Source organism: Daldinia caldariorum (genome assembly GCF_022478825.1).
Source record: "Daldinia caldariorum strain CBS 122874 unplaced genomic scaffold F4812scaffold_11, whole genome shotgun sequence".
NCBI classification, from domain to species: domain Eukaryota; kingdom Fungi; phylum Ascomycota; class Sordariomycetes; order Xylariales; family Hypoxylaceae; genus Daldinia; species Daldinia caldariorum.
In genome coordinates, this window is record NW_025953047.1 from 456,858 (window position 1) to 482,251 (window position 25,394).

The 25,394-nt window shown below is 49.1% G+C and overlaps 8 protein-coding genes across 8 annotated transcripts; 3 read left to right on the forward strand and 5 right to left on the reverse strand.

Annotated features, from left to right (window-relative positions):
• Positions 1 to 468: 468 nt before the first annotated feature.
• F4812DRAFT_64310 (uncharacterized protein) lies at positions 469 to 3,020 on the forward strand. The gene is made up of 2 exons (XM_047939265.1): positions 469 to 889; positions 953 to 3,020. The coding sequence occupies exons 1-2, from the start codon at positions 626 to 628 to the stop codon at positions 2,639 to 2,641; spliced, it is 1,953 nt and encodes a 650-aa protein (XP_047789054.1). The 5' UTR covers positions 469 to 625; the 3' UTR covers positions 2,642 to 3,020.
• F4812DRAFT_64317 (AAA-domain-containing protein) lies at positions 2,943 to 8,487 on the reverse strand. Its single transcript, XM_047939266.1, has 3 exons — positions 7,595 to 8,487; positions 4,111 to 7,501; positions 2,943 to 4,028 (listed from the first exon to the last, which is right to left on the reverse strand). Exons 1-3 carry the CDS (start codon positions 7,761 to 7,763, stop codon positions 3,245 to 3,247), a joined length of 4,344 nt encoding a protein of 1,447 aa, XP_047789055.1. The 5' UTR covers positions 7,764 to 8,487; the 3' UTR covers positions 2,943 to 3,244.
• A 782-nt stretch (positions 8,488 to 9,269) lies between these two features.
• F4812DRAFT_64307 (alpha/beta-hydrolase) lies at positions 9,270 to 11,942 on the forward strand. The gene has a single exon (XM_047939264.1). It carries the CDS (start codon positions 9,562 to 9,564, stop codon positions 11,716 to 11,718), a length of 2,157 nt encoding a protein of 718 aa, XP_047789056.1. The 5' UTR covers positions 9,270 to 9,561; the 3' UTR covers positions 11,719 to 11,942.
• Positions 11,943 to 12,095: 153 nt separating this feature from the next.
• On the forward strand, positions 12,096 to 14,892 carry F4812DRAFT_432633 (acetyl-CoA synthetase-like protein). The gene is made up of 4 exons (XM_047934548.1): positions 12,096 to 12,627; positions 12,821 to 13,467; positions 13,528 to 14,128; positions 14,298 to 14,892. The coding sequence occupies exons 1-4, from the start codon at positions 12,525 to 12,527 to the stop codon at positions 14,630 to 14,632; spliced, it is 1,686 nt and encodes a 561-aa protein (XP_047789057.1). The 5' UTR covers positions 12,096 to 12,524; the 3' UTR covers positions 14,633 to 14,892.
• A 233-nt stretch (positions 14,893 to 15,125) lies between these two features.
• F4812DRAFT_64545 (ATP11-domain-containing protein) lies at positions 15,126 to 16,512 on the reverse strand. The gene has a single exon (XM_047939267.1). The coding sequence runs from the start codon at positions 16,168 to 16,170 to the stop codon at positions 15,166 to 15,168; it is 1,005 nt and encodes a 334-aa protein (XP_047789058.1). The 5' UTR covers positions 16,171 to 16,512; the 3' UTR covers positions 15,126 to 15,165.
• Positions 16,513 to 17,020: 508 nt separating this feature from the next.
• Positions 17,021 to 18,133, reverse strand: F4812DRAFT_451687 (heme peroxidase; the record flags this gene model as incomplete). The annotated part of the gene is made up of 2 exons (XM_047936250.1): positions 17,021 to 17,607; positions 17,671 to 18,133. The coding sequence occupies 2 exons, from the start codon at positions 18,131 to 18,133 to the stop codon at positions 17,021 to 17,023; spliced, it is 1,050 nt and encodes a 349-aa protein (XP_047789059.1).
• Positions 18,134 to 20,261: 2,128 nt separating this feature from the next.
• F4812DRAFT_432656 (uncharacterized protein) lies at positions 20,262 to 22,413 on the reverse strand. The gene is made up of 4 exons (XM_047934549.1): positions 22,392 to 22,413; positions 22,088 to 22,303; positions 21,926 to 22,029; positions 20,262 to 21,544 (listed from the first exon to the last, which is right to left on the reverse strand). The coding sequence occupies exons 2-4, from the start codon at positions 22,088 to 22,090 to the stop codon at positions 20,296 to 20,298; spliced, it is 1,356 nt and encodes a 451-aa protein (XP_047789060.1). The 5' UTR covers positions 22,091 to 22,303; positions 22,392 to 22,413; the 3' UTR covers positions 20,262 to 20,295.
• Positions 22,414 to 23,528: 1,115 nt separating this feature from the next.
• On the reverse strand, positions 23,529 to 25,125 carry F4812DRAFT_432658 (uncharacterized protein). Its single transcript, XM_047934550.1, has one exon. It carries the CDS (start codon positions 24,743 to 24,745, stop codon positions 24,020 to 24,022), a length of 726 nt encoding a protein of 241 aa, XP_047789061.1. The 5' UTR covers positions 24,746 to 25,125; the 3' UTR covers positions 23,529 to 24,019.
• Positions 25,126 to 25,394: the final 269 nt, after the last annotated feature.

A 25,394-nucleotide genomic window follows, 5' to 3' on the forward strand; every position in this document is an offset into this window, starting at 1 on the left:
AACAGGCAGGTGAATATTTAATATGCAAATCATTACTTATCCAAATAACTGTTTTCGATTTGTACTTTAGGTACCTACCTAAGCTTATTAACTGTTGGTGCTGAAAGGTACATCACTCCTGGCAGGTTTAGTAAGAGAGAGGAATCGCGAGATTCCAGCTGCACATATGCAGTTAAGCCTTAAAAGCCTTATTCAATTATGCTATGAAGTCATATTCAGGTACAAGCGCCCAATCAAAAATTAGGTCGTGCACCAACGGCTTCTACGGAGGGCTGGTAGAAGCACTAAGAAGCACGGGTGAAACGCCCTAAACCTCGTAAAGGTATCGTGTAGGTACATATGGTACCTAATTATGGTACCTAATTATAGGTATAATTACTTCTATCAATTAGCGATTTAGGCTGTCTATCGTTATCTGATCCAGGGGAATCGTCCCTTCGCATTCTCGAACCAGGAGCAGCATCCCATCTCCAACTTTCCAAAACATACCTAATACCTAAGCTGATTTCTCTTCTTCTCTTCACACTTTCGTTTATACACACTTTCTTTTTTTTTCTCTTCTTTTTTGAATAAAAAAAAAACTAAAAACTAAAAAGAAAAACTTGACAAAATTATTTGCGACACGATGGCAGAAACTAAACCAGCCGCGACGTACTCGACCGACCCCGCCCTTTATATCTACACTTCTCTCACGGCCGGGTCATCTCATATCGTCACAGCTACTTCGCGATTGGAGACTATCCTAAGAGCTAATAAGGTGCCATTCAAAGCCATAGATATCGCAGTTGATGAGAAGGCACGAATGCTATGGGGTCGAAGAGCTGGCAAGGATGCATCTGGACGACTGCGCAAGCTTCCCGGTCTAGTGCAGATGGGTATGGTTCTTGGTGTAAGTCAACTGTGAATGTCAACCAACTTTGGAGGATATATCACTAACCATGTTGTCGCGTAGGATCTAGTAGAGATTGAAGAGTGGAACGAATACGGCGAGTTGAAACAAAATGTCACCATCTACTACGACGACTTTACCATCCCGCCCATAAGCCAGGCACCCCCACAACCTACCCCTAAACCTAAGAAGAAGGTTGTAAAGAAGACTACCAAGACTACCTCTGCAGCGGATGATTCCGCATCACCACCACCACCACCACCACCCGAAGCGCCCCCGCTACCCGAAAATAATAAACCTAAAGTACCGGCAGCGTCATCGACAAGTAAAGCCGGCGCAGGAGCCAAAGCAGCTGCCCCCGCCGAACCCATCCGTAGTATTGCTGAGGAGGCCGCAGCGAGGGCGAAGCAGGTGCATCTGGAGAGCTTGCGTGCGAAGGTCCACGGGAAGAAGGATAAGGACGCTAAGGAGAACGAGGACGTGAAGAAGTCAGATGACAAAGATACCGAGGATGCTAAAGAATCCAAGGAGTCGGAAAGTAAAACTGCTGAGAAATCAGAGCCTGAGGTTCCTGAGAGTCTGGATACCAAGGATACCAAGAATACCAAGGACACCGAGAAAGCAGATGATAAGGAGGCCGAGAAATCTGAGACCAAGGCTAGCAAAAAGCCTGCCAGCAAGGATGCCAAGGGAGCAGAAAAGAAGGATGTTAAGAAAGTAGACGCTAAAGACGTCAAGAAGACAATAGTCAAGGTTGTTAAGAAGACAGATACCAAGGACACTAAGAAATCTACCGCCACCGCCAGCACAAGTTCTAGTGCGAGAAAAACTGCCACCACCACCACTACTACTACTACGGCATCGTCTAGAGCCAAAACGACCGCAACGGCATCTGGATCCAAGACGGCTCCTACAAAGACCATCACTTCTAAAACGGCCACTCCCAAAGTAACTACTACCACCAAAGCAACCGCTTCGAAAGCAACTCCGTCCAGAGCAACCACATCAACCTCATCTTCGACGTCAACCACATCGACGTCGAAAGCAACTCCGAAAGCAACTCCTTCCAAAACGACCAAAGTAGTTTCGATCAGGCCTAAGACTACTACAAGCACCATACCAAGGACTACCACTACCACGGCGAAGACTACTACTACAACATCGAGGGCCGCTACTTCCACGCTGGTAAAACCTAGAGGCGGTATATCCACTCGCCCCGCAGCCGAGAAATTGAGCAAGCTCAAGATATCGGACAATGACAAGGGACTATCACCAGTCGAAGAGGCCCTGCAGTCGCCGACGTCATCGCGGCACGGAGATGACACTCCCGAGGACATATTGCGGCCGATGCTGCAGAGCCCGACGACCGGGTCCTGGAAGGCGGACGGCACGGGCGCGACCCCCAGCATAAGCGAGCTCCTTAACGACGCGGGCGCGGCCTCTAGCATAAGCGAGCTCCTCCACGACGCCATCGTCGCCGACGCGTCCCCCGAGGAGATCGCCGAGATCGAGAAAGCCGAGACGATCCCCGAGGCGGCGAGCTCCGAGGAGGAGGATAGCGAGGACCCGGCGGATCCCAATCATGTGGATAAGAAGGGAGGTGAAGAGGAAGAGGAAGAAGACGAGGAGAATGAAGACGATGAGGAAGATGATGATAAGGAAGATAAGGAAGAGGAGGACGAAGAAGAAGAGACAGAGGAAGAGGTGGGAGATAAGGGAAAGGGTAAAGCCCCGGCCGTGAGCACGAAATAAATAATAAGTCATCATCAGCCTCAGGTATAGCATTCGATACGTCGACGATGGCCGACGAGCAGCTTTTTTTTCACTTACTTAATACTGCGTTTATTTTTATTTTTTTTATTTTTTTCAGCAGATCATAGGAGCATTAGGGGTTGAGTGCTAATTACCTAGATACCAAATTTGCGAAGAGAAGACAGGAAATAAATAAATCAAGTCCTATTGATTATATTAATTTGGCAGGGACTGGCTACCTACCTAGGTTAGGTACCTAGGTACTTTATTAGTATTATCACCGGTATAATGTATTACTACAGCATCGAGGATTAGGAGTCTTTTTTTTTTCTGTTTTTCTTTTTCTTTTTATAGATTAATAACCTGTATCATTATATTATATATAATAGTTATAGGAGGTACCTTAGGTAGTTATAGGTACCTAGGTGGTAACCTAAGGTAAACAGAAGTCATATCTTTTTTCCACTTAGCTACCTCCTAACCTTAGGTACCACTGCCAATTAATCTATCGATTCATAACTCTCCAGCTTCCTCTTCCTTCCCCTCGCAACATCTTTTTGTTTTCTTTCTTGTTGACGGCACCCTATAATTTTTTCCCCATTTTCAGTAAAGGCCCTCGTCATCGCTCGCCGTCCCGTGATTAAACTTAGCTGCGGTAGGTGAAACCTGTCCTTGGTCTTGTCCTTGTGCTACGGCTTTACCTTTCCCTTTACTCCTATTCGTACTCGTACTCGTGCTCCTCCTCCTCCCATTCGTCATGCTGCTGCTGCTGCCATCGTACCCGTTTTCCTGCTCCTGCTCCGGCTCCTCCTTCTCCCCTTCTCCCTCGCTCTCCTCGTCGCTGGCGTTGGCGAGGGCCTTCCCTTTCCCCTTTCTGTTATTGGTGCTGCTGGTCGTGCTGGTAGGTGTCGTCGCTTTGCCTTTGCCCTTGTTGCTCGAGATCGACCGCGACTTGGGCCTGCGGGCCGGTGTCGCGGGCGCCTCGGCTACCTCCGGCTGTGGCGGTTGTGGTTGTTGTTTCTGGGATGGCTTCGAGTCTTGGTTCTCGAAGGTGGCACGGACTTGCTCGTAGTGGGCGAGCTCGCCCGCGCTGACACTGGGTATCAGTTCCCGGTTCGCGTCGAGGAAGTCTTGCTCTGTAACCATAACTGCGACGTCCTCGGCTGTGGCGTGGTGGTCGAAGAAATTGGCCGTGGAAATTGGAGCGTGTCCATCCTTCTGCCGTACTGCATTTATGGCCCGGATCTTTGTGTCTACTAGAGACGCTTGCCGTGTGACGGCCTTAAGCATAGCGTCACTACACAACGCATAGAAATCAGCACCCGTGTAAGTAAAGGGCAGGTGCTCGGCGACAGCTGGCAGCGAAACGGATGGGTGAAGTGTGAATCTATAGGCAACGTTAGCATACGTAATAGATACTGTGGGTTGTTTCCCCGTGTCGGGTTAATACGATTATATTTACAACATACTTTCTTGTCAGGGCTTCCATAATCGTGATTTGCTTTTCGTGCGTATCGGACACGCCAAGGTAGAGCATCTTGTCAAATCTACCGGGACGTAACAACGCTTGATCAAGCAGATCGGGTCGGTTCGTGGCACCGATAACGAAGACACCGCCTCCTCCGTCGTCTCCCCCGGACATGCCATCCAGTTCTGCTAGAAGCTGGGAGACGATACGGTCCATAACGCCACCACTGTCACCCTGGTTTCCTCGCTTCGGGGCGACCGAATCAAGTTCGTCAAAGAAGACGACGCAGGGTCTAGCATCTCGGGCTCGCTGGAAGACGCGGCGGACATTGGCCTCGGATTCTCCAATATACATGTTCAGCAACTCAGGACCCTTCACACTGAAGAAATTCAAGCTGTACTCAGTAGCGATTGCTTTCGCTAATAGCGTCTTACCCGTACCGGGTGGGCCGTAGAACAGGATGCCGGAACGCTTCTTCATTCCCTTAGCGAACAACTCTGGCCTCTCCAACGGTAATTGAATCGTCTCCATAACCGCTTCTTTGACATTACTGAGACCACCGACATCGTCCCAGGTGACGTTTGGAATCTTTGGCGCGCCAATCGCATCTGCGAAGTTCTTCCGCGCCGCGTCCACAGCAACATCGAAGTCGGCCTTTGTTAGGCACCTTGCCGCTGAGCCTCCTGCCACTTGTACGTCGCGAACGGTGACTGTTAAATCCTCGTTCGAAGCTTCTGCCGATAGCTGCTCTAGACGTAAGTCACGGGCGACTATCGCACGCTCGACCACATCAACTAGATCACCAGCAACAAGAGCTGCCGTTTTAAGAGCAACGCCACTCAGCTCAACCTCAGGCGCTAAGGATACTCCACGGTTTTGTATTATAGATTGCAGAATATCTTCACGTTCGCCTTCATCAGGGGCGCTCATCTCCAGTTCGTGGGTGAAGAGTCCCCTAATTCCGTCTGGTACCTTGTCTACCTCGGTTGTCGTCGCGATTAGTACCCTAGTTTCGCCAAGTACTTCCTTCATTGCAGCCACCATCCTGTCAGCCGTAAGGGCCTCAATATGTCGAATAAGAAGAGCACAACACTCCGGGCCGCAGCTCATGGCACGATCTACTCGAGCTTTCAGGAGGCCTTCCGTCTTGACATCGCTCCCCCCAGCTCCACTATCATTAACCACGTCATAAGCGTCAATAGTAAATGTATGTAGCCCAATGTCCGCACAGGCATTAGTGGCTAAAGTAGCCTTGCCTATGTGACGTTGATTTGATACAAGGAGGATAGCTACCGGGGGCATTTTGAGGTGAACAGCTCGTTTACTTGTGGCAGCCGCCAAAAGCTCTCTTAACCGTCGCCTCAAGGGCAGGATGAACCTTGCCTGCGGCTGTACGACCGAAGAAAGGACGGTGGATGTGGGCCGAGGAGCTTCTTCAACACCTAGATAATAAGGCCAATTACTATCTTTCGTCCCTGGAAGACAGCTAGTAGTGCCACCAGATTGGGCAATCTGAGTCGAAGAACTGTCGACACAAGCTACACCACCCCATAAGTCTTCCTCATCCTCTTCTTCCACGGGTTCCGTCTTCTGGCGTTCTATATGGGCGATTTTGAACCAGGCAACGGCATCTGGCTTTAATGTAGCTGCTGCACCGGACTTGTTTGAAGCTGTAAGAGCCACGACATCGTCGAGGACAATGCCGTCACCGGTTATAGTCGATTCCTGAAGCGTACGTCCAAGCTGCGTGTCGATTGGAATTCCAACCAAGTCGCCCGTTTTAACTACACGTATACTTCGTGCAAAGTGATCCTTGAGTCCACCGAATATAGCTGTCTGGAGAGCTTTCTCGGATGAGACAGGTGTTCGTATTTGCTGAAGAGTGACATCTCGAGCATATGGAGGGCGGATTGAGCCGTTGGTTTTCGATTGGCCTTGCTTTGAAGGCTGCGCTATTCTTTTCAGCGGAGATAAGCGAACATAAGACGCATTTTCTAGGTTCGCCAGCAGGAGGGGCGACATGTACGCGCTGGGTCCGGTATGTGCTGGAACTTGGGAATCAAAGAACGAAGGCCTTCGGTTGTTTACATCGTATTTTGAGCTTGGAATTCTCGTCATAGGCCTGTGAGAGTAACCCTCCGGGAGTCCGTAAATTTTAGCTGGTCTCCATACCGGCTCTTCTTCCCCGGGTTGTCCGAAGCTGCCTAGGCCAAATAGGCCGACTCCATTGGCAGGAGGCTCCTCGGAGGCTTCAAGTCGGACCCAATCTCCAGAAAAACACCCTATCCTAGTAAGCGAGGCGATATCTACATACACCCTTACTTCATCATCATCTTCGGCTGTGGGCTTAGGGTAAAGTAATTCGGACGGTATTTGGCTCATCAAACCGTGAGCCTTGAACAGGCGACCCCTAGGACGATCCTGGCGAGCGGTAGTAGCAGTAAAGCTGGAAAAGACCGAGGGAGTGTTTATGCCGTTGCCAATCCTTCCTCGCCCGAGTGTCATTGGCGTTCCTGGTTGCATGCTAGAGACGCCACTAGCATTGGTGGATGGCAGCGATGGAACTTGAAGGGATATAATATCTTCAAGGGAATCGTCGGAGAGTTCATCTTCATTTTCAGGTTCTGACATCTCCGTCTCAATATCTGTTACGATATCAGAAGTCTCGCTTGGACCATCTGCCTTATCTCGCTCTTCAGTGGCAGAAAAAAACTGGTCGGTTGCAGTGTCCTCGCCATCCTGATCAGCACTTAAAGTTCGTGGTGAGGGAATACTGCCTCGAGCTTGCTTCGACTGAGCGTGACCCCTCGTCAGGATAATCTTGGTAGTCGGCGCTAGAATACCCTGTGCTACAGGCTCACAAAGTGTTACCTTGCCGGGCGTTGGAGGAACGTGTGTAACAGGATGCGGAGGTAGGGGTAAAGGGAATAGATCCCCATTATGGACGATCTTCAGTGTCCCCAAAGCTAGACGGAGCGCAGCAGCGAGGCGTTCGGTTGGAGTGTCATTCCCTGTAACAACTTTCTTCTCGGCGGATGCATCACCATTAAAGAAGTTCCCTTCTCCATTTTCGAGTCTCTTTACCAAGTCGCTTTCGAGGTGTACGAAGACGGTATCTAGGGGGAGGGTCGCTACGTCTAAGATTAGGACTTCGATACCGCCTTTATTATGACTAGAAAGCTTCGAAGGAGCGACCTGCTGCAACGTTGTCGCGAAACTTTGCAAGGCAAGGGACGATGGGGAAAATTGGACGGTAGAATCAGCAAGGGAGGTAGATTTGACGATGGGGACTATAGTCCAATTTATCCGTTGGGGATTCGGAGACGGTGTCCATGGGGCGATGGCGACATGTTGGATAGTGAGGGTTTGGCCTGTCTTATCTTCGCCAGAGTCTGTAATATATTCAAATTCTTGTTAGCTTTCGATATAGTCAACAGAGCTAGGTGTATAAAGATAAAACCCAAATATGTCGTCAAGACACTCACCAGTTTGTAAGTAAGGAAACAGGTCGGTAAACACATTATTGGATAATAAGCCAACATCTCCCTTTACATGGCTATCTAGAACTAGCTTTGTTGAGATGGCAGGCTTGTCCTGTCTTCTTCTCCGTCTTCGCTTTCTATGAGCAACTGAATCTGGAGTCGGAGTAGCCATCGTCGCGACGTATGGCTTCTAGAATGTTAAGGAGCGGTGCGCCGTGATAGAAATCATTAGGCGGATCAGGGCCCCGCAAGTCGCGAGGTGTCGCGCATAGAGAGGAACGGGTAATTTTATTACAGGTCGGTGGTTTTTTTTTTCTTGTTTCTTGTTTTTGTTTTTTTAACGAGTTGAACTAACGATAGGACGACAACTTTTGTTATGCATGTAATTTATTAATTTATTAATCGTATACTATAAGGTAGGTAGTACTAGGAAAGGTCTTTCTTTTTGTGTTGCCTTTCGCGTTGTACAACCCGTTGTGTACTCTTCCTTCCTTCAATTGACAGTTCCATTTCGGCTTTGCTTACATAGTAGCGTACACCTGCTATAATTTCGACCGAGGCATTGCCCAAATTCGATAAGCGCACGGTGTTATCGATACCCACAGGTCGTTTGCAATTAAAGAGGCGGTGTCCAGGTATTTTGTACGATTATCAGCTGTTGATTGTACAACGCATAGCATACATGGTTAGTTGATGTAGTTTATATAGGAGGTAGGTATGTAGTAAAAGTGAAGTGCAAATGCTAGAATTGATAGAGTATAAATACCTAGGTAAGATCCTATCTACCTAGGTATTCGCTCGAAAGTCGGGACTTATCACAATGAGATTCGAAGTACTTAGCTTAGGTACATGAGGTACCTAAGGTAAGCCATCAAATTAGGTGCAACACATCTGATGTAAGTCAAATATCTTTTCTTGGGTTGGTTACTCAAAGTATAGGCATTAGGTAACCTATTTGCATGTGGGTATAGGTAGTAAAGACTTCCAATTGTACCTAAGGTATCTGGTCGCAGGTTCCTTGTTTGGCACAAAGTCTATAATTCGAAGTTCGAACCTACCTCATCTGCTCATATAGGAAGTACCTTAAGTAATGCATAGGGTAGTTACGGTTATTTGAAGTTTCTCTTTTCGTTTCTTCGTGCAAGAGCTAACTTTACTAGTGTTTCCTCCGTCAACATCAACCGTCACCACTTGACATTCACCACAGAGTCGATTCATGTGTTTGGGAACTCTTCTCTTTTGCCTCTCATAGACAGTGGCGATTTGATTCGCCCTTACTAGCGTTACAACCGCTAAACGATATACCCCCCCTTCTCTTTTTTCACTTTCACATGTCTTTGTTGACGAATCTGCAACAACTCGACTTGACGTTCTCAGGGGAACCATTCATCGCCCAAAGTCATATTTTATTTAGTTTCCGGTGGTTCGGAATCAACCACCAGCCAACAGGCACACAACAAAGTCGGGCTTCGATCTGCATTCTGACGTAGTATTCCTTGATCTCCGGGAAGCCCCTTGGCAAAATTCTACGCTTCTAAATCCCTGTAATAGGGGGGATCACATTCCATTTTTATCATGACCCCTTTGATCGTAATGCTACTCACCGATTTACACTAGTAGCACGCCAATTCCCTGCTTTGAGATATCTTCATTTCATCGGTGGCTGACTGCCTTGGATTCTAATCCGGGTTCGGCTCACAATATTCCCTCTAGGAAAACCATGACGCGGCTTCGCTGCTGACACCCTATTGTGAAGTGAAGATTACCGGATTACCTGAATCTCACTACTAAATTCCAACTAACTTTGGCAACGGTCGATCACCCGAGTCGTCTTTTTTTTCTTCTTTAATTTTCAATCACCTAGGCTTCGAAGCAAACCTATTTTTCTGTCTAACAAGTTCATAAAGAAACTTCACATATCACATTCAAGGCTAGATGAATATATTCCAGTATTTACAAAATAAATCGCAATGGGACTTAGTAGCGACAATCATCAAGTCAGGTCGCAGTCGCCCGGCGCGGCGACTGCTGCTGAATTCGCCCAACAGGCAGAAAAACTCTCACTCCAAACGACCCAAAATAACGAGCATCAGGATACAGTTGCTGTCGAAGCTCAATTTGTCACGCCACAGGATCCGGTCATCGTCACAGCCGATGGGAACCGACTCCCTACCGTCCCACTTGAGCAAGCGCATAAACTAAATATACTGAAAGAAGAGCTAGATAGCAGTGTTTCCAAAGAGAAAGAACCGACTGATCATATTAGCAGCGATAGCCTCCCACCGGCAAGCAATGTCTCTGGCCTAGGGACATACGACAATGCCCAGGCCGCGCAGAAATCGTCCGAGGGTTCGTTGCGGAGGTCGATGCCACCAACAAATACGAATCCGCTTTTTCCTCCTCTTCCTTTGTATGGACCGCCGTCTCTACTTCGCGATTTACAATGTTGGACCTTTCGTGCAACATCATTTTTCCTCAGTGCTGCTTTCCTTGGCGTCATTGTTCTCGGTGCGTTGTTTACGAGCATACCTAGAGCATGCAATACGGTCTGGAAATACATAACATTCCGAGACCCTGACGCTGGAAGGCCCTTTCGCGACGAGGAAATTCGAAGGCAGACTATACGTAAGGAACAAGACAAGGCGTGGAAGAGGCGGAAATCTCAAAGCCAGGGGACTTCGGACCAAGAGAATGCCCAAGGAAATGAAGGCTACGTTCCGACCGAAGGTGGACCCGATCCCGTTATCTGCGACGTGGGATATTATGCGCGGAGGGTCGGTTTAGATGTTGAGGAATTCCATGTGCAAACCGAAGATGGATTTATCATTGATTTATGGCACGTCTACGATCCCCGCGAATATACCAGGTTGGATGATCAGGAGCGGACCTATCAAGGACCGGAGTTATTCACGGGAGACAACAGGAAACGTTTAAAGGACCCCAACCGGAAGCCCAAGTTTCCTGTGCTCCTGATGCATGGGTTGCTTCAAAGCTCAGGAGCGTACTGTGTCAACGACGACGATTCGTTGGCATTTTATCTTTGCAAGTCGGGCTACGACGTGTGGCTGGGGAATAATCGATGCGGTTTCCACCCAAAACACGCTTTGCTGGATTATTCAGACCCGCGTATGTGGTGCTGGAATATTCGACAGATGGGAGTATTTGATCTATCAGCATTAGTCTCGAGGGTATTATTTGAGACCGGATTTGAGAAGATCGGATTGATCTGTCACTCTCAAGGCACGACAGAAACATTTGTAGCCCTGGCTAAAGAACAGCGCCCCGAGCTCGGAGAGAAGCTCACCGTGTTCTGTGCCCTCGCTCCAGCGGCCTATGCCGGGCCGTTGATTGGCAAGATGTACTTCAAGTTCATGCGTGTGATATCACCGGGTCTTTTTCGGGTCATGTTTGGCATTCACGCCTTCATTCCTATCATGATGACCATGCACTCGATCCTACCTTCCGGTATCTACGGACGCCTTGGATACACAGTGTTCTCATTCTTGTTCGACTGGACAGATACCCGTTGGGACCGTGGCTTAAGGGACCGGATGTTCCAGTTTGCTCCTGTTTATGTGAGTGCCGAGTCGATGCGCTGGTGGTTAGGTCGAGAATGCTTCGCCAGACACAAATGTATTCTCTCTACTAAAGAAGAATGGCGGAGCGAGGAGAATGAGGATGGGACAGACGGACCTCTCGCCGAAACAACCAGCCCACGGCGAAGCTCGATTCTGCAAAACGTGAATAGAGAGCACCATAAGAAACCCAAGGGTGCCACGGCCTGGTATAACGAAAAGGTGTGTCCATTTGCACTTTGGGTAGCGGGAAAAGATAATCTTGTAGATGGGCAGAAGCTGTTGCGACGGTTCGAGAGAGGAAGAGAGCCGAACGTCCGAGTGGTGCACAGCAAAATCTTGCCGGACTATGAGCACCTAGATGTGATTTGGGCAATGGACGCAGTGGATCAGATTTTCAAGGAGATTCGGGAAGTTTTATGGAAGACGTGCGACGTCAGAGACAAATGCAGAATACCGAAGGGCTGTGAGGATGTTGCGGCGTGGGTACGACCAGAAGAGGCCGGGGTGGATAATGGGGATGCTGAGCAGTCGAGCAGCGATTCCGCGTAGTTATTGGTTGAAGCACGATACCCCCTTTTTGATTTATACACGTTTTGACATGAATGCATGACGGTACGGAAGCGACTCCATATGATAATGCTATATCATTGATACATGGGTATATAATTATAGTTACTTAGTTAGGTATATATAGGTAGGTAGTTGACGTATATAAAAAAGCAGATAGGTTACATAGAGCATAGTTATATAATGTCTATACTTATATTATTTGATTACTCTGAATATCTTTATACTGTTCTCCAAATTCCCCGCAACGGCACAATGAAGCTTACCTCATCTGGGATTAGTGATTATGATTCCTCCACAAGATCAGGGGGTCCCCATACCTATCCTAGCCGTCTGAAATAAAGCCCAAGTTATTACTATGTACATACTATTTCCTTTTTCTCACCCCCAACAGACTCCACTCATTTGGCGTGGTCATGGGGAGGCCATATCGGTTGAAGAAAAGCTCCACGGCTTCCCACGGTTCCTTTGTGTGGGTATGTGTGTGTGTGGGGATTGACCTAACTAATAACTAAACTACCTCGGAAGCTTGAACCGCGGGAGCCTGGGTTCACTGATCTAGGTATCTTCAACTTTCTTCACCTTGACTTACCATTTGCTTTTTGCGCATGTGCGAATAGTTACAGTTACAGTTACCTTATATGTATATGTATAAGTATAAATCGGACCGTCTTTTGTTCTGCTGTTACTACTTTTACTGTTAATTCTTTCTTACTTCCGTTATATATCCCGTCGTTGTCATCGTCGTCACTATCCCTATTCCTATCACGGTCACTATCATCATCACCATGGTGGTCATCAAGTCATTGCACCCGCCGCTGCAGATCCCCGAGGCCGATTTGTGGCAGCTCGTGTTCGAGAGGAAGGACAGGCCGTTTCCGGAAGATAAAGGTGAATAAATGCTATATTTGCTACATATTTGCTACCTATTACTTATTCCCTATCCCGCCGAACTATATATAATATAACCCGTAAACAATATATGTATAGTTACCTAGTACGTATAGTTATACGTATATTTATACATACAGGATAGAAGCATATAAGAACTGATGCAGATTCATCTCTAACCCTGGCCTCGTAGAGATCTACATCGACCCGGACACCCGGCGGTCGTACACGTGGGTGCAGGCGCGCAGCACAGCGCTCGAGTTCGGCCGGGGGCTCAGGTCGCAATGGCGGTTCAAGAAGGGGGACGTGCTGGGGTTCTTCTCGCCCAACAGCGTCGACTACGCGCCCGTGTTCTTCGGCGTGCACTGGGCCGGCGGCGCCTGCTCGACCGCGAACCCGACGTACACGCCGAAGGAGCTCGCCTACCAGATGAAGGACTCCCGCGTCGTGGGAATCGTCACCCAGGTGCCCATGCTGCCGACCGTGCTCGAGGCCGCCAAGACCATCGGATTGCCCGAGGACCGCATCATCCTGCTCGGCGACGCGCGGGACCCGACGGGGAAGTTCAAGCATTTCACCGAGCTGCGCGGCGGCGGCGGTTCGGGACTGCTGGGGTTGTCGCTACGCCCGCGCCTCGACCCGAAGAAGGATACCGCGTTCCTCGTTTACAGCTCCGGGACCACGGGCCTGCCGAAGGGGGTCATGCTGACGCACTACAACATCGCCGCCAACCTCACGCAGCTCGGGCATTGCGATAAGTTTAACGGCATATACCACTCCGGCGGGATCGACGGGAAAGGCGACAAGCAGATCGCGGTGCTGCCTTTCTTCCACGTATACGTAAGTGAAAAAAAGAAAAAAAAAAAAGAGAGAGAGAAAAGAAAAGCTTACACAAAATAGGGCCTCACATGCATAGCCCTGCACAGCATATTCATGGGCCTGCAAGCCATCATCCTGCCGAAATTCGACCTCGACAAGTTCTGCCAGGCGATCCAAGACTTCGGCGTGACCTTCGCGGCGATCCCGCCGCCCGTGGTCCTCGCGCTGGCCAAGCACCCGTCCGTGGCGCGGTACGACCTGTCGAGCGTCAAGTGGGTGAACTCGGGGGCGGCGCCGCTGGGCCGCGAGCTCGTGGAGCAGGTGTGGGCGCGGCTGGGCATCCCCGTGATGCAGGGGTACGGGCTGTCGGAGACCGCGCCCGCCGTGACCAAGGGCAGCCTCGTCGACTGGAAGCGGTACAACGGGTCCTGCGGGAAGCTCCTGCCCAACGTCGAGGCCAAGGTCGTCGACGTCGAGTCCGGCGAGGAGAGGGGGCCCGGCGAGGGCGAGGGCGAGCTCTGGTTTCGCGGCCCCAATGTCTTCCCCGGGTATTGGAATCGGCCCGAGTTGCAGAGCGACACGTTTAGCCCGGACGGGTTCTTTAAGACGGGGGATATCGGGTATGTGGATAAGAAGGGGAATTTCTATATCACGGATCGGTTGAAGGAGTTGATCAAGTACAGTAAGTTACCTACCTATCTATTTCCCTTCCCTTCCCTTTTCGTTTCTTTCCTTTCCTTTTCCTCCGTACCTCATTCCTTATTCTCACACCCCATCTTCTCTCCTCGTCTCGTCTCATCTCGTCTCCTTCCCACACTTCTCGTAATCACTCCTACTAACCCTTTCTCCAGAGGGCTTCCAAGTCGCGCCCGCGGAGCTCGAGTCGGTCCTCCTGGGACACGACGAGGTCGCGGACGCGTGCGTGGTGCCCGCGCACGACAAGGAGCGCGAGACCGAGGTGCCCCGTGCGTACGTCGTCCTGCACCCCAACGTGCCGCGCACCGAGCCCAAGGCCGCGGAGCTCGTCGCCTGGGTCGAGGCGCGCGTCGCCCAGCACAAACGGCTGCGCGGCGGCGTGCGCTTCCTCGACGAGGTGCCCAAGAACGCGAGCGGGAAGCTGCTGCGCAGGGTGCTCAAGGAGCAGGCGAGGAAGGAGGACCAGAGGGCTGACGGGGCGAAGTTATGATGAGAAGTTAGTTGTGATGGTGGTGGTGAGGGTGGCTATAGATTAGGTACCTTAGGTACCTATAGACTAATAAAGTTGGTGGTAGAAGGATAATAAATAGGGAGAGAAGGAGATGTGGATGGGATGGAGAAAGACGTAAAGAAGAGGAAGAGTAGGATGGAAGTTCAGCTGTAGAATTTTCTATATCTAGATTTTAGAATACCCATATGCGTATAAGTTATAGCATTTATACAGATGATCGTACAGTTGAGCCCGACTACAGGCCCTTTCCTTTTCTTTTCCTGTTCGTCTATCCACGAGCAGCATTGTCCGTCATCTAAGCCAGTTTCAAAATACATGTTATTTTTCCCCCCCTCGCCTTTATACCAAGGGGTACCTAATGTATCGTCTCCGTTCCTCCCCAAGCCCAGCTTTCTTACTTACCTACCTACCTACCTAGATACCTTAGCTTAGGTACCTTAGGTAGGTATGTAGCTGCGTTCTTGACCCAGCTTATCCATTATCGTCACCGTCACCGTCACCCCTTTCCTTCCTCAACCCAACTTCTCGCTCTCCTCCAACAACCTCTCCACGCTAAACCTCCCATCTCCGCGCCCAAACTCCTCCAGCAACCTCCTCTTCTCCCCGCCATCCCTCTCGCCCCCCCTGCCCTCCCCGCCGTAAAACCTCTGCAGAAGCATCACCAGCCACTTGGCGTCCTGGACGCTCGCCCCGCGCCCGTCCACCACGCTCCCCGCCATCAGCACCCCCGCCAGCCCCGCGTCGACGTAGTGCGTGATGCTCGTGTGCGGCTGCGCCCACTCCCCGCGCGCCTTGTACTCGGCCAGCTGCGTGAACAGGACGGTGGCCGTGCGGGATGCCGAGGTGGAAGTAGAAGAGGAGTCGAATACCCACTGCAGGAAGTGGATCTCCGCCCCGACGTCCGCGCCCCGCGGCACCGGCAGCACGAACGACGGGTGCCGCCGCGCCGTCGCCTCCATCGACAGGTACGTCGCCCGGGGGATCACCGCGCACAGCGAGTTCGGCGACGCCGCGTGCCGGAGGCGCCATACGGCGGACAGCTCTTTCTCCGGGAGCGCGCGGGCCTTGGGCAGGTCGAGGATCTCGGAGAGGGGTTTGACGCCTGCACCGGAGGTACTCGCAGCCGCCGCACCGCCGACGGGCGGCGTTGTCCGAGCAGACCCATCTCCAGCGCGCCCTTGGACCTTATCCGCGGCCGGCGACGACGACGACGGAGCAGGGGGTTGTTCGTCGGCAAGCAAGGCGTCGAGGCCGGGGACGGAGACGGTATCCTTCCTCCGGAGCTCCTGGATGCGGTCCCTGTAGGCCTCCTTCAGCTCGGCGATGTCGCGCAGGCCTTCCTCGCGGGCCTTGCGGTCAAGCTTCTCGCGGTACTTCTCGGCGACGCTGCGCGCGGGCTGGGTGGTCGCGACGAAGCGCACGTCGTGGACCTGGGCCCAGCGGCGCTGCTGCAACAGCAGCAGCTGTCGCCGGCCGAGGAGGAGGTTGCGCAGGGCCGGGATGCGCGCCGAAGCCATTTGGGGGGGCAAAAGGAAAAGAAGAAAGAAAGAAAAAAGAATGAGTTGGGAGATAAATTAGGTACCTCAGGAGGTATGTACAACCCCCTATCCAAGGAGTTAGGTTAGTGGTGCCAGTGGGATGTAAGTGGTTAAAAGTTGTAGAATCACCAAGAATGGAGCTAAAATCGAACTTTTGACGTAGGCACTATGGAGGAACTTTTGCGGATAACGAAGGCACAGTACATACTATGAGGTAGTAAAAGACTTATCGGAAAACGTGGGGCAACCTACAACGACTCCATCTCCAAAAAAAAGAGAGAGGTACCTACCTAAACTAAGAGGTACCTAAGGCCTAGTGACCACATGCAGCACATGGCAGTGGAGAAAAGAAAAAGAAAAAGAAAAGGATCTCCATTACATAGTACGTTTGCAGTTATTACGTCGACCTATTAAAACATCTCCAATTCAATCATCCACAGAAGCACCATACGTAAATACATCATACCTTATATCAATACGTAGCACATGGATACAGCGATGGGAATGTTTCGTTGATATACACAACTCTTAAGCTTCGCTTGTTAAAATCTAACAGACAACTAGGCTAATGAAAACAAGTATATAACTCAATCAAGCCCTATCCCGGGCAGGTATCACACAGTCTCTCTCTCTCTCTCGTTTTTCTCTCATCTCCTCCCTTCTCTTGGCAATGGCTATGACATGACACGACACCTCTTTCTAGGTATATTTCTTTGATCTAGGTCTAGGTAGCTCTGGGTCTGGGTTTGGGTCTAGCTTCATCATCCTCCTCCTCTACATCTTTTTCTAATACGTCCCCTTCTAATTCTATCAGATGGTATCATTAAATTTAGGCATTAACAGGCTTGAAGATAATCTTCTCGGTATCCTGCTTGAAAGGCACACCGAGCTCAAACAGCTTGGTGACGGCGGCAGAGAAGTCCTTGAAGAAGAGATCGTTATCCTTGGCGTACTTCTCTACCCAAGGCTTCGTTGCCTTGTCTTGGATGAGGGCGTAGTCAGCCGGTAGCATCATGAGCGACTTGGTCTTGACGTCCTCGTATTGCTTGGGGCCGTCCCACTTGCGCAGCTGCCACTTCTCCTCGATAAGGAGGCGGAAGTAGTCGTTGGTTAGGACGGTAGGGGAGAAGGTCCACGGCCCGTCGTATCCGCTTCGGTCGGTGTGGCAGCGGCCAAGGGCGTGAGCACCAGCGAGGGCAACGATTTCTTGGTCGTTGAAACCCATGCGGTAGAAGATGTCACGGAGATGAGGGGTTCCCTTGGCGCCGTCGGGAAGACGTCCGTCGGGCGTGCAAGCCGCAGCATCTCCGTCCTGACGGCCAGGTCGGAACGGGACAGTGGGGCCCTGCATCTCCTGAATGGCGGCAATACCGCCAATGATCCAGAGATCAGAGTAGCTGATCCAGGGGAATTTGGCTATAAAAAATATGTTAGCGCGTCTGGTAACCGACATTGAAAAAAAGGGGGGATATAACATACCTTTTACGGGCTCGAGGAAGTCCCGAGCATGCTTTAGACCGGCGTTCGCACCGTGGTCACCCTCGGGCGAGAATCTCATGGTAGCACCGTTACTGCCACCGGTACCGGTCTCCTTGTCGTAGGTACCGCTAGCGTGCCACGCAAGACGAACGAGAACGGGGCCATAGCTGCCGTCGTCGTACTCCTCGTTCTCCTCAAGACGGTTGGCGATCTCGTTGTACACCTTCTGGTAGTCGTCCTTGGTGGGGGAGAACACCTTGACGCTGCCCGAGTTGTTCGAGGTGTAAAAGTAGTAACCGGCAGCACCTGCGACGGCGGCACCGGTCAGGTAGATCAGAGTCGACGAGCTGGAAGTCTTGGGGGGTTCTGACGAGTAAAATCGTCGGCCCTGCTGTCGGAAGGCTTGCCGGGAAGACGTAGCGAATGTGTTTCTGGCGGAGGCACGCAGGGCGGCGCGGGCCATCTGGCGGGATACAGTTGCAGCCGACATCTACACCGGCATGTGTTAGACAATACGGGATATCTAAAAAGAAATATTGGCGGGGATATAGGTGGGATGTCTTACTTTTGATATCTTTCCTAATGCACAGCAGAGAGGAAATACCAATTAGGTTTAAGCAAGGGAAGGAGACTTTGGTTAAATGAAAAAAAGAAAGAAATAAAAAAGCAAAAAGAGTTTGATATATACTTTAACGACGAAAGAGGGACGGTGAGGGAAGAGAGAGAGGCAGAGACAGAGAGGCCAATTCTAATCTAATAAGGGCTTACAAGGGAAAAGAAATCCGAGCACGGCAAAGTGTCCCGTCGTTAAGGAAAAGCAGGCCGAATTGTTTAGTAAGAAAGAATTCTAAGCCGTCTAATTGGGTGGCGACATCCTGGTTTCCCCTTCTTTCGGCTTCTACTTGAAGTGGGTCCTCCCCATGAAGAGAGAGAGATGGATCTTAAAACGGTACGTAACTTGAGGTAGGTAACTTCCCATTTTCTCTTCTCCTTGCGGACTTGCCATGCCTGTCTAAAATTATAGTGTGTAGGTTAGGTAGTGTACTATGTAGTGATGAAGGGTAACCGACGGCAACATCTGATGCTGACTTATAACGTAGCGAATAGGACCTCTGCATTCACGAGGCCACGCATGCATGCAACCTGCGCATGCTCAACGCTCATGTAACACAACTCTTGTCTGAAGCTGTTTAGCTGTCTTTTTTTTTATGCAATATAAAAAAGCTACGTCGAAAAAAAAAAAAAGGTTTACATACAACCTGGAGGGGTCCCCCGCCCATCCCGCCCATCCCCCACGTATCATTTACACAGATCAGATCCAATTGGCCCGAAATACTCTAAGCTGATAATCGAACGATCATAACCACAAGAAAAAAGAGCGAGGGAGAGAGAGAGAAAATAGGGAAGCTATTCATCAGTCGTTCAATCATTTTCTTTTCCTTCAAGTCAATCAAGCTAAACTGCTTTATAACAACTAACCAACTACCATATTTAGAAAGTTGGGCTCGTATACCTGACTTATATCCACATATCTACCTAATCTAGTTTAAAACCCTTGGGGGACTTCTGGCTTGTCTGGGCAAAACGGAGCATCTAACTTAGGTGCCTACACTAGTACCTGGTACGTTACGTACTTAGACGTAGTGGACCTAATGGATGGATACCTCTTGTACCTTAGGTAGGTAGTCCGCTCTTGTCCGCACGGCGCCGCACCCGAGAAGGGCGAGAAAACCCCCCAGCACCTAGCTTACCTAAGCTAAGCACAGTCTTATCTCCGATTACCGGCTCGCGCTTTCGGTAGAGAGCGTCTCGTCCTTATTAGCAACCATATACTTAGTATTTACTCTACATGCCAATTCACGAGAGAAAAAAAAAGGCCGAGTCTGTCATCGGATATCAAATTCTCACGGATGACTCAATAATTAGGCCAACTATCTCACTCATACATGACTCAACCGGAACCAGTGGAAAAGTTCTCGAACACGGCTTGAAATTAGACGTGACGTAATCAATTAACTATGATATTCTTCCAGTTAGTTGGGTTGAACTTGGCAAACATATAAAACGCTCGTCTCTCTCTGATGGATTAATTGTTTATTTCAATCAACCGCGAAAAAAAAAGTAGTGACATGCGTACAAATTACTGCCTAGTAACTTTTCGAGTGCAGTGAGCTCCTCGAGTAGAATATTCCTGGCCAATATACACACGCCAGTTTCCCTCTTTTACCTGTTCATCCCAGTCCATTAGGGACTTCATATAGTTAGTTTGTCTCCCCCTTATTATAACTAATCCTTACACAACGGGGAAAGTCAAGTATGATACAAACACCTTGCTCCCGCCTTACTCCCCAAAGTATCATATCATTACTCATCGAGGCTAGGACACATACCCCCCTCCCTAAACACTCGAGGAGTCCAAGCTGAAGTTATATTATAACTCGGGCTTACTCGAAAGGTGCAGCTCCTTGCGGGTTGGACTCGGGTTCCATATAGTACTCGTAATATGCAGGATATCTACTCTCAGCCTTTGCTCTGGTAGCCTCGTCTAGGGGTGCCCTTGCTGCGCCGTTCTCTTTAATTGCCGGCTTATCAAGTGCTGATAACGAAGTAGGACTACATTCAAAGTTAGCATATCGGCGTAGACGTAGCTTCAAAAAGAGGAACATACCCGTAAATCTCACGATCGATAGTAAGGAACTCTTTCATCGCTTCTGCGCCTCCTCTCTCTTGGAGATAGGTAAGATAGACCAAGAACAAGTCCTTCTTAGCCGTCGATGATATTCGGCTCTTGGCTAATAGCTCATCAAAAATATGCTTGATACGTTCGGAATGCTGGGATTCCGTCTCGGCGTTCGTCGGCTGCTCCAGTTCAAACTCAAGCCACTTCTCCCAGAAATGACGACTGTCAGCATACCACTGAACGTTCTTAAGGAACACGGTTCTTGCTTCCTCGACAGACCCCTTGATCTTCCATAAGAGGAAAGCCCACCGGGTAACAAGAACGGCTTTCGTGAAGATATTAACGTGTGGCGCGTCAATTTGAGCCTTATAGACCTGAATCGCGGCATCGAGCCCGTTTTGTCGTCTCTCGAGGTTTGCCCAAGACACGATAGCCTCTACACAATCAGGTAGCTGCATCAATACAGCTTCGTGGATATCTCGGGCGACGCCAGTGCGGCCACAAGATTCCTCAAAGTAAGCAAACTGCAGCCGGACGCCCGGACGGCTGATAGGTACAAAAAGAGTGGCAGCTCTCATATAGATATGACGAACTTCCTCCTCTTTCCCGGGCTGAGCCGACATCCACCTGGCATATCGCAACCAGAACTCGTCGTATAAGGCGCAAGTAACGACACAACGCTCGTAGAGAAACGTCGTCCTGGCAAAGTCACCCTCGCTCTCTTCGAAGTCGAGATATTTCCGCCAGTTAGCTAGCTGCGAACTTTCAAGCTCGGTAACGTGGAAGTACGGCCGTTTAATCTCCGATTCGTAAGTCCATCGTTTATTTGTTTCATCCTGGGTCTTCTGGAAGACCTCGTAGAACATAGAATCGATCTTGACACGTATGTCTCGCTCGATTTCCAGTTCAGCTCGTGGCATTGCACCATACGCAGTACTCTCAGCCTCTACCTCCGCCCGGAAACGGGCAAGCGTCTCGGGCGGTACAAGCTCCTTGATAGGCCGGCTGTGGGCAAGTTGCCGGAAGCGCTCGTAGTACCGAGCATACTGGTGCATCGGGATATGGATGACTCGCTGCAAGATGGCAAAGATCTTATCGTGAGCCTCCTGTCTCTCTTCATACTCAATGTACTTGTCCCAGAAGGGATGTGCCAGAAAGTCGAGGCCGACAGCAGTGGCGGCTCGCTCGAAAAGCCTGAAGGGAAAGATCAGCAAAAACAGAAACAAGCAGAGGGGGGGGTGGGGAGTGAGGGCGGGCAGGAGGGCAAATACAGAAGAGGAGGGATTTGTGCAAGCAACTATTCCGATTCCAAATCAATCCGTTTGAGGCGCTGGGTGTAGAGTGCGACGAGGATGTTCAAGGTCAAACCAATGACATTGTAGGGAACCACGGCCTGGCAGAATGTGTGAGAAAGTATCCAACATGTTATGGATTCTGTTGGCATCTCTCACCGTCAACGACTGAGCAGTTGTGCAGTCGTGTATTAAACGCTCCGATAGTGTGAAGGGTCGCGATGCAGCTTTTGCTCTGTCGGTGGTAAATGTTATGGGGTAGGAAACGTCCGGTTTTACTTACTCTCTGACCAAATGGGGGGTATGAGTGGTCTCCATCTTGAAGGAACAGTATGAAGCCCATAAATCAACACAGTTAGTTATACTCGCGCATCCACGCTCGTAAATCTAGTCACAACTTAGCCCGCAAGAATCGACCGAGATAATTGGAAAGGGAAGTTAATACCATTTCGGCAGATTCAGGACCGGAAATATTAAATTCGAGATCAGCGTACTTCTTCCAGTACCCGAAGAGAAGAGGAAACTTGAGGAGAAATCGATCGTAGACATCGCGAAGAGTAGCTAGTGCCTGGGGACTTGAATTTCGGTTGAGACCTCCTTCTTGAGCCTCACAAGCACGGATGAGCTTCTCCCACGACTCGAAATTGTCGGTATCGGCTTCCTAGCTTATAGTTAGTACGTCGCGAAGAATCGATGGTTGAAATACTACACCAAGGTCAAAGCGGGTAGGAATATTTTGGGTTACTTGCCACCTCAAGGGTCAATTTCTTAATCTCGGCATTCTCCTCGTCAGAAGTGCCAAAGTTATTAAAGTCGGCCATGTTTCCTGTTTGTAGGAGATGTTACGCGACCAGTTCAATAACACAGCGAAGGTGGTAGTGGTGGTGGCGGTGGTGGTGAGAGGCGAGTAGAAATGCGAGTTTGGCGCGAGGCTGGAAAATGGAAAAAGACGTGGACCGAATAAAAATCGCAATGATTATAAATAACACGGTTATAATAAAGAAGCAATGTAATTGTGACGTTTCATCATCTCCCGAAATGAAAGACGCGACGAGGGACAGAGTTGGGATCACAATGAAATTCTCGAGATCGGCGAACAATGATGATCGCGAAGGAAAAGTTGGTAGTATGTAGAAAGGAAAAGCATATGCAGCTAAATGAAGTCTGGGAGCATTGGCAGATTTGGATATCTTCTTGCATGTGGTCTGTGCATTGACATTCACTACCTAGGTACCTACCTATCTGCACTAATCTGCACTAACAAGGAATGTACAATACTATGTACTACTTATGCACTATGATGATAAGGTTGTTCCATGCTTTTTGTGTTTTTCCACCACTAAACAGTGGGGGTCACGGCTCTTAGCGTACAAAATAAATATTGCAGAAATTTTATTCAACGCGACATATGCTCAAGTTCCTCTCTTTTCCTGATATTCAATAACCATTGTCATAAGGACCAACTTTCCTCGTGGAGCTATTATCATGGGAGTTTCAACGTCCATAAACCCTTCAGGAGAACTAATGTGCCTCTATAAAGAAGTCATAGGTAATGATAATCACGAGTGTGACATTATTCGTAGGTCTACGCTTTTCCCTTCGTCATTCCATTTCTAGCTCTCTGGCTAGGAAGTTTTCAAAGCAGCAGGCAGGCCGGTGATGATACCCCAATATAAACATATATGATAGGAAGAGGGATATCCATAATGGAAATGATCTCAAATATTTAAATCTGAGGCCTGCGCTGTTCAATTCGTTTTTCATTCTCTCTGTCTCTACCGTATAAATGTGTATCTAGCCTAGCCAGCCTACCTTATATTTTATATGTTCACTTTTTCTTGTCATTCATGCCAACTGTTCTACAGTACACCAAAATAATGTGTGTCTTTCAGGTAACAAAGTGAATTAATTGTAACTTATTATAGGTACCTACCGGCTTGAAGCCCATTAGTAGGAAGTTCCTTATCCACGGTATGATATTGTAAGCTATATAGGTGGTTGATTAACTGAGCACCGAGCACTAGAATATCAATATGCACTCCTGTCTCTGTTTTAATAAACCAAAACTCGACTGTTAGGCCGATTTTGATAGGTATTCGGTATTCCTACTCGAAAACACAAATGCTGCCAGTTATATCCATATCTTAACGCCTGTCCCTATGCCGCTCAGAAGTGACCCAATGCTACTACAATGAATAATATATCTATGCCGAGAAAAACCAGCGCTTAGGAGAAAAAGTAACATGCCTCCTCAAAATCAAATATGCTCCTTTTCTTTTTCATAATACCTCTCTCCCTCCCTCTCTGTCTCTAACTCTTCTACGTAACGTTTAATACGTCCAACTTGTCGGCGATTCCTAGTGTTCGTTATCGCCTACTATGGATTTATTCGGCTTAGGAGGTGAGCGGCTCTCCGGAGACGAGCTGCGGTTTCATCAAGAGTCAATTCAGGCTTTCTGTAGTTGTCATCACCACTCCATAAGTCCTCCATTGATGCTGTGGGCGTGTCGTGGCACCTATACTGAGCATAAGCTTCTGTAGCTCGAGGGCGGTCCTCTGGGATGGTATGGTCGTTGTCGAACCAATCGAAAAATTTCGTTCTAAAAGATGTTAAGCTCCTTCTGCTCCGGCTTTTGAAATTTTCAAACGAGTCCGATATTGAGCTGTCTTTTGTAGTCGTCTGCTTTGGCCTTTGTCTCTTACGGGTTCCAAAAGCAAGAAATGATGATTGAGGCCCCAATTTGTTCTTGGTCTCCTTGTCGAGGCTGTATACGGACCGTGGACTTCCGCAGCGTACGAGACCCATCTCTCCAAACTCCCTAAGCTTCTCAAACTTGGTATTGCCATCGAAGGGAAAGCGGCATACGGCACATTTCGGCGGGCCCCTACGTCCTGGTTTTCTGGCATGGGCTGTCAAGGATGACAGCCCGCTATCTATTGGTGATTCAGGGGTGGCGGCTTGCTCTTCGATTTTAGGTAACACTCTCCTCCTAGAGCATACGCAGTATATCTGGCTCGCTTCGACTTCGGAAACCCAGGCTTCGATCATCTGCATCTTTCTATCACATACCAACTGCGATACTGATAGGCAAGGGTTCGACATCTTGTCTCGAATATCGCTTTATTCCGAGATCCAAACACTCCGAAAGCTGATTTGTCTGTCCCCGTCGATGCTTCAAACTTTCTCGCGGACTTGTGTGAACCCGCTCGCAAAACTTCGAGTGATCGATATCTCGGCATATCATAACGGTACATCAAATTTAATTGGTCGATATAGGAGAGCCGGGACCGCAAGCATTTCCGTTACTCGGGTTATAAACTACCTTAGGTTAGGTAGGTATTCATGATTGAAAGAAGGACTGTTTGTATAGATGAATGTAGAAATTGTTGCTAATTCATGCTAACAAAAAAAAACCTACCGGGTTAAAGCTTTGAAGATTCAAGGTTGTGTCCACTGTCCAGGTGGTGCAAGAGCTATTGATGTAACGCGTAGGCCCAGAAGGCTTAACCTAGAACTTTATCTTATCTTAGCATGACGTAGAATTCAACGGGGTAAACTCGGTATACGGTAGCAACAGGCGGAAATTACCATTGCAACATGAAAGGTACCTACTACCCATGTAGATGAAATGAGAGTACCTAACACACAAGGCAAGAGACATGGAAGCCACCTAAAATTAAACAGATATTTTATTATCTTACTATTATATAATAGTCATAAGCTAGAATCTCTAATGATTTAAATTCAAATA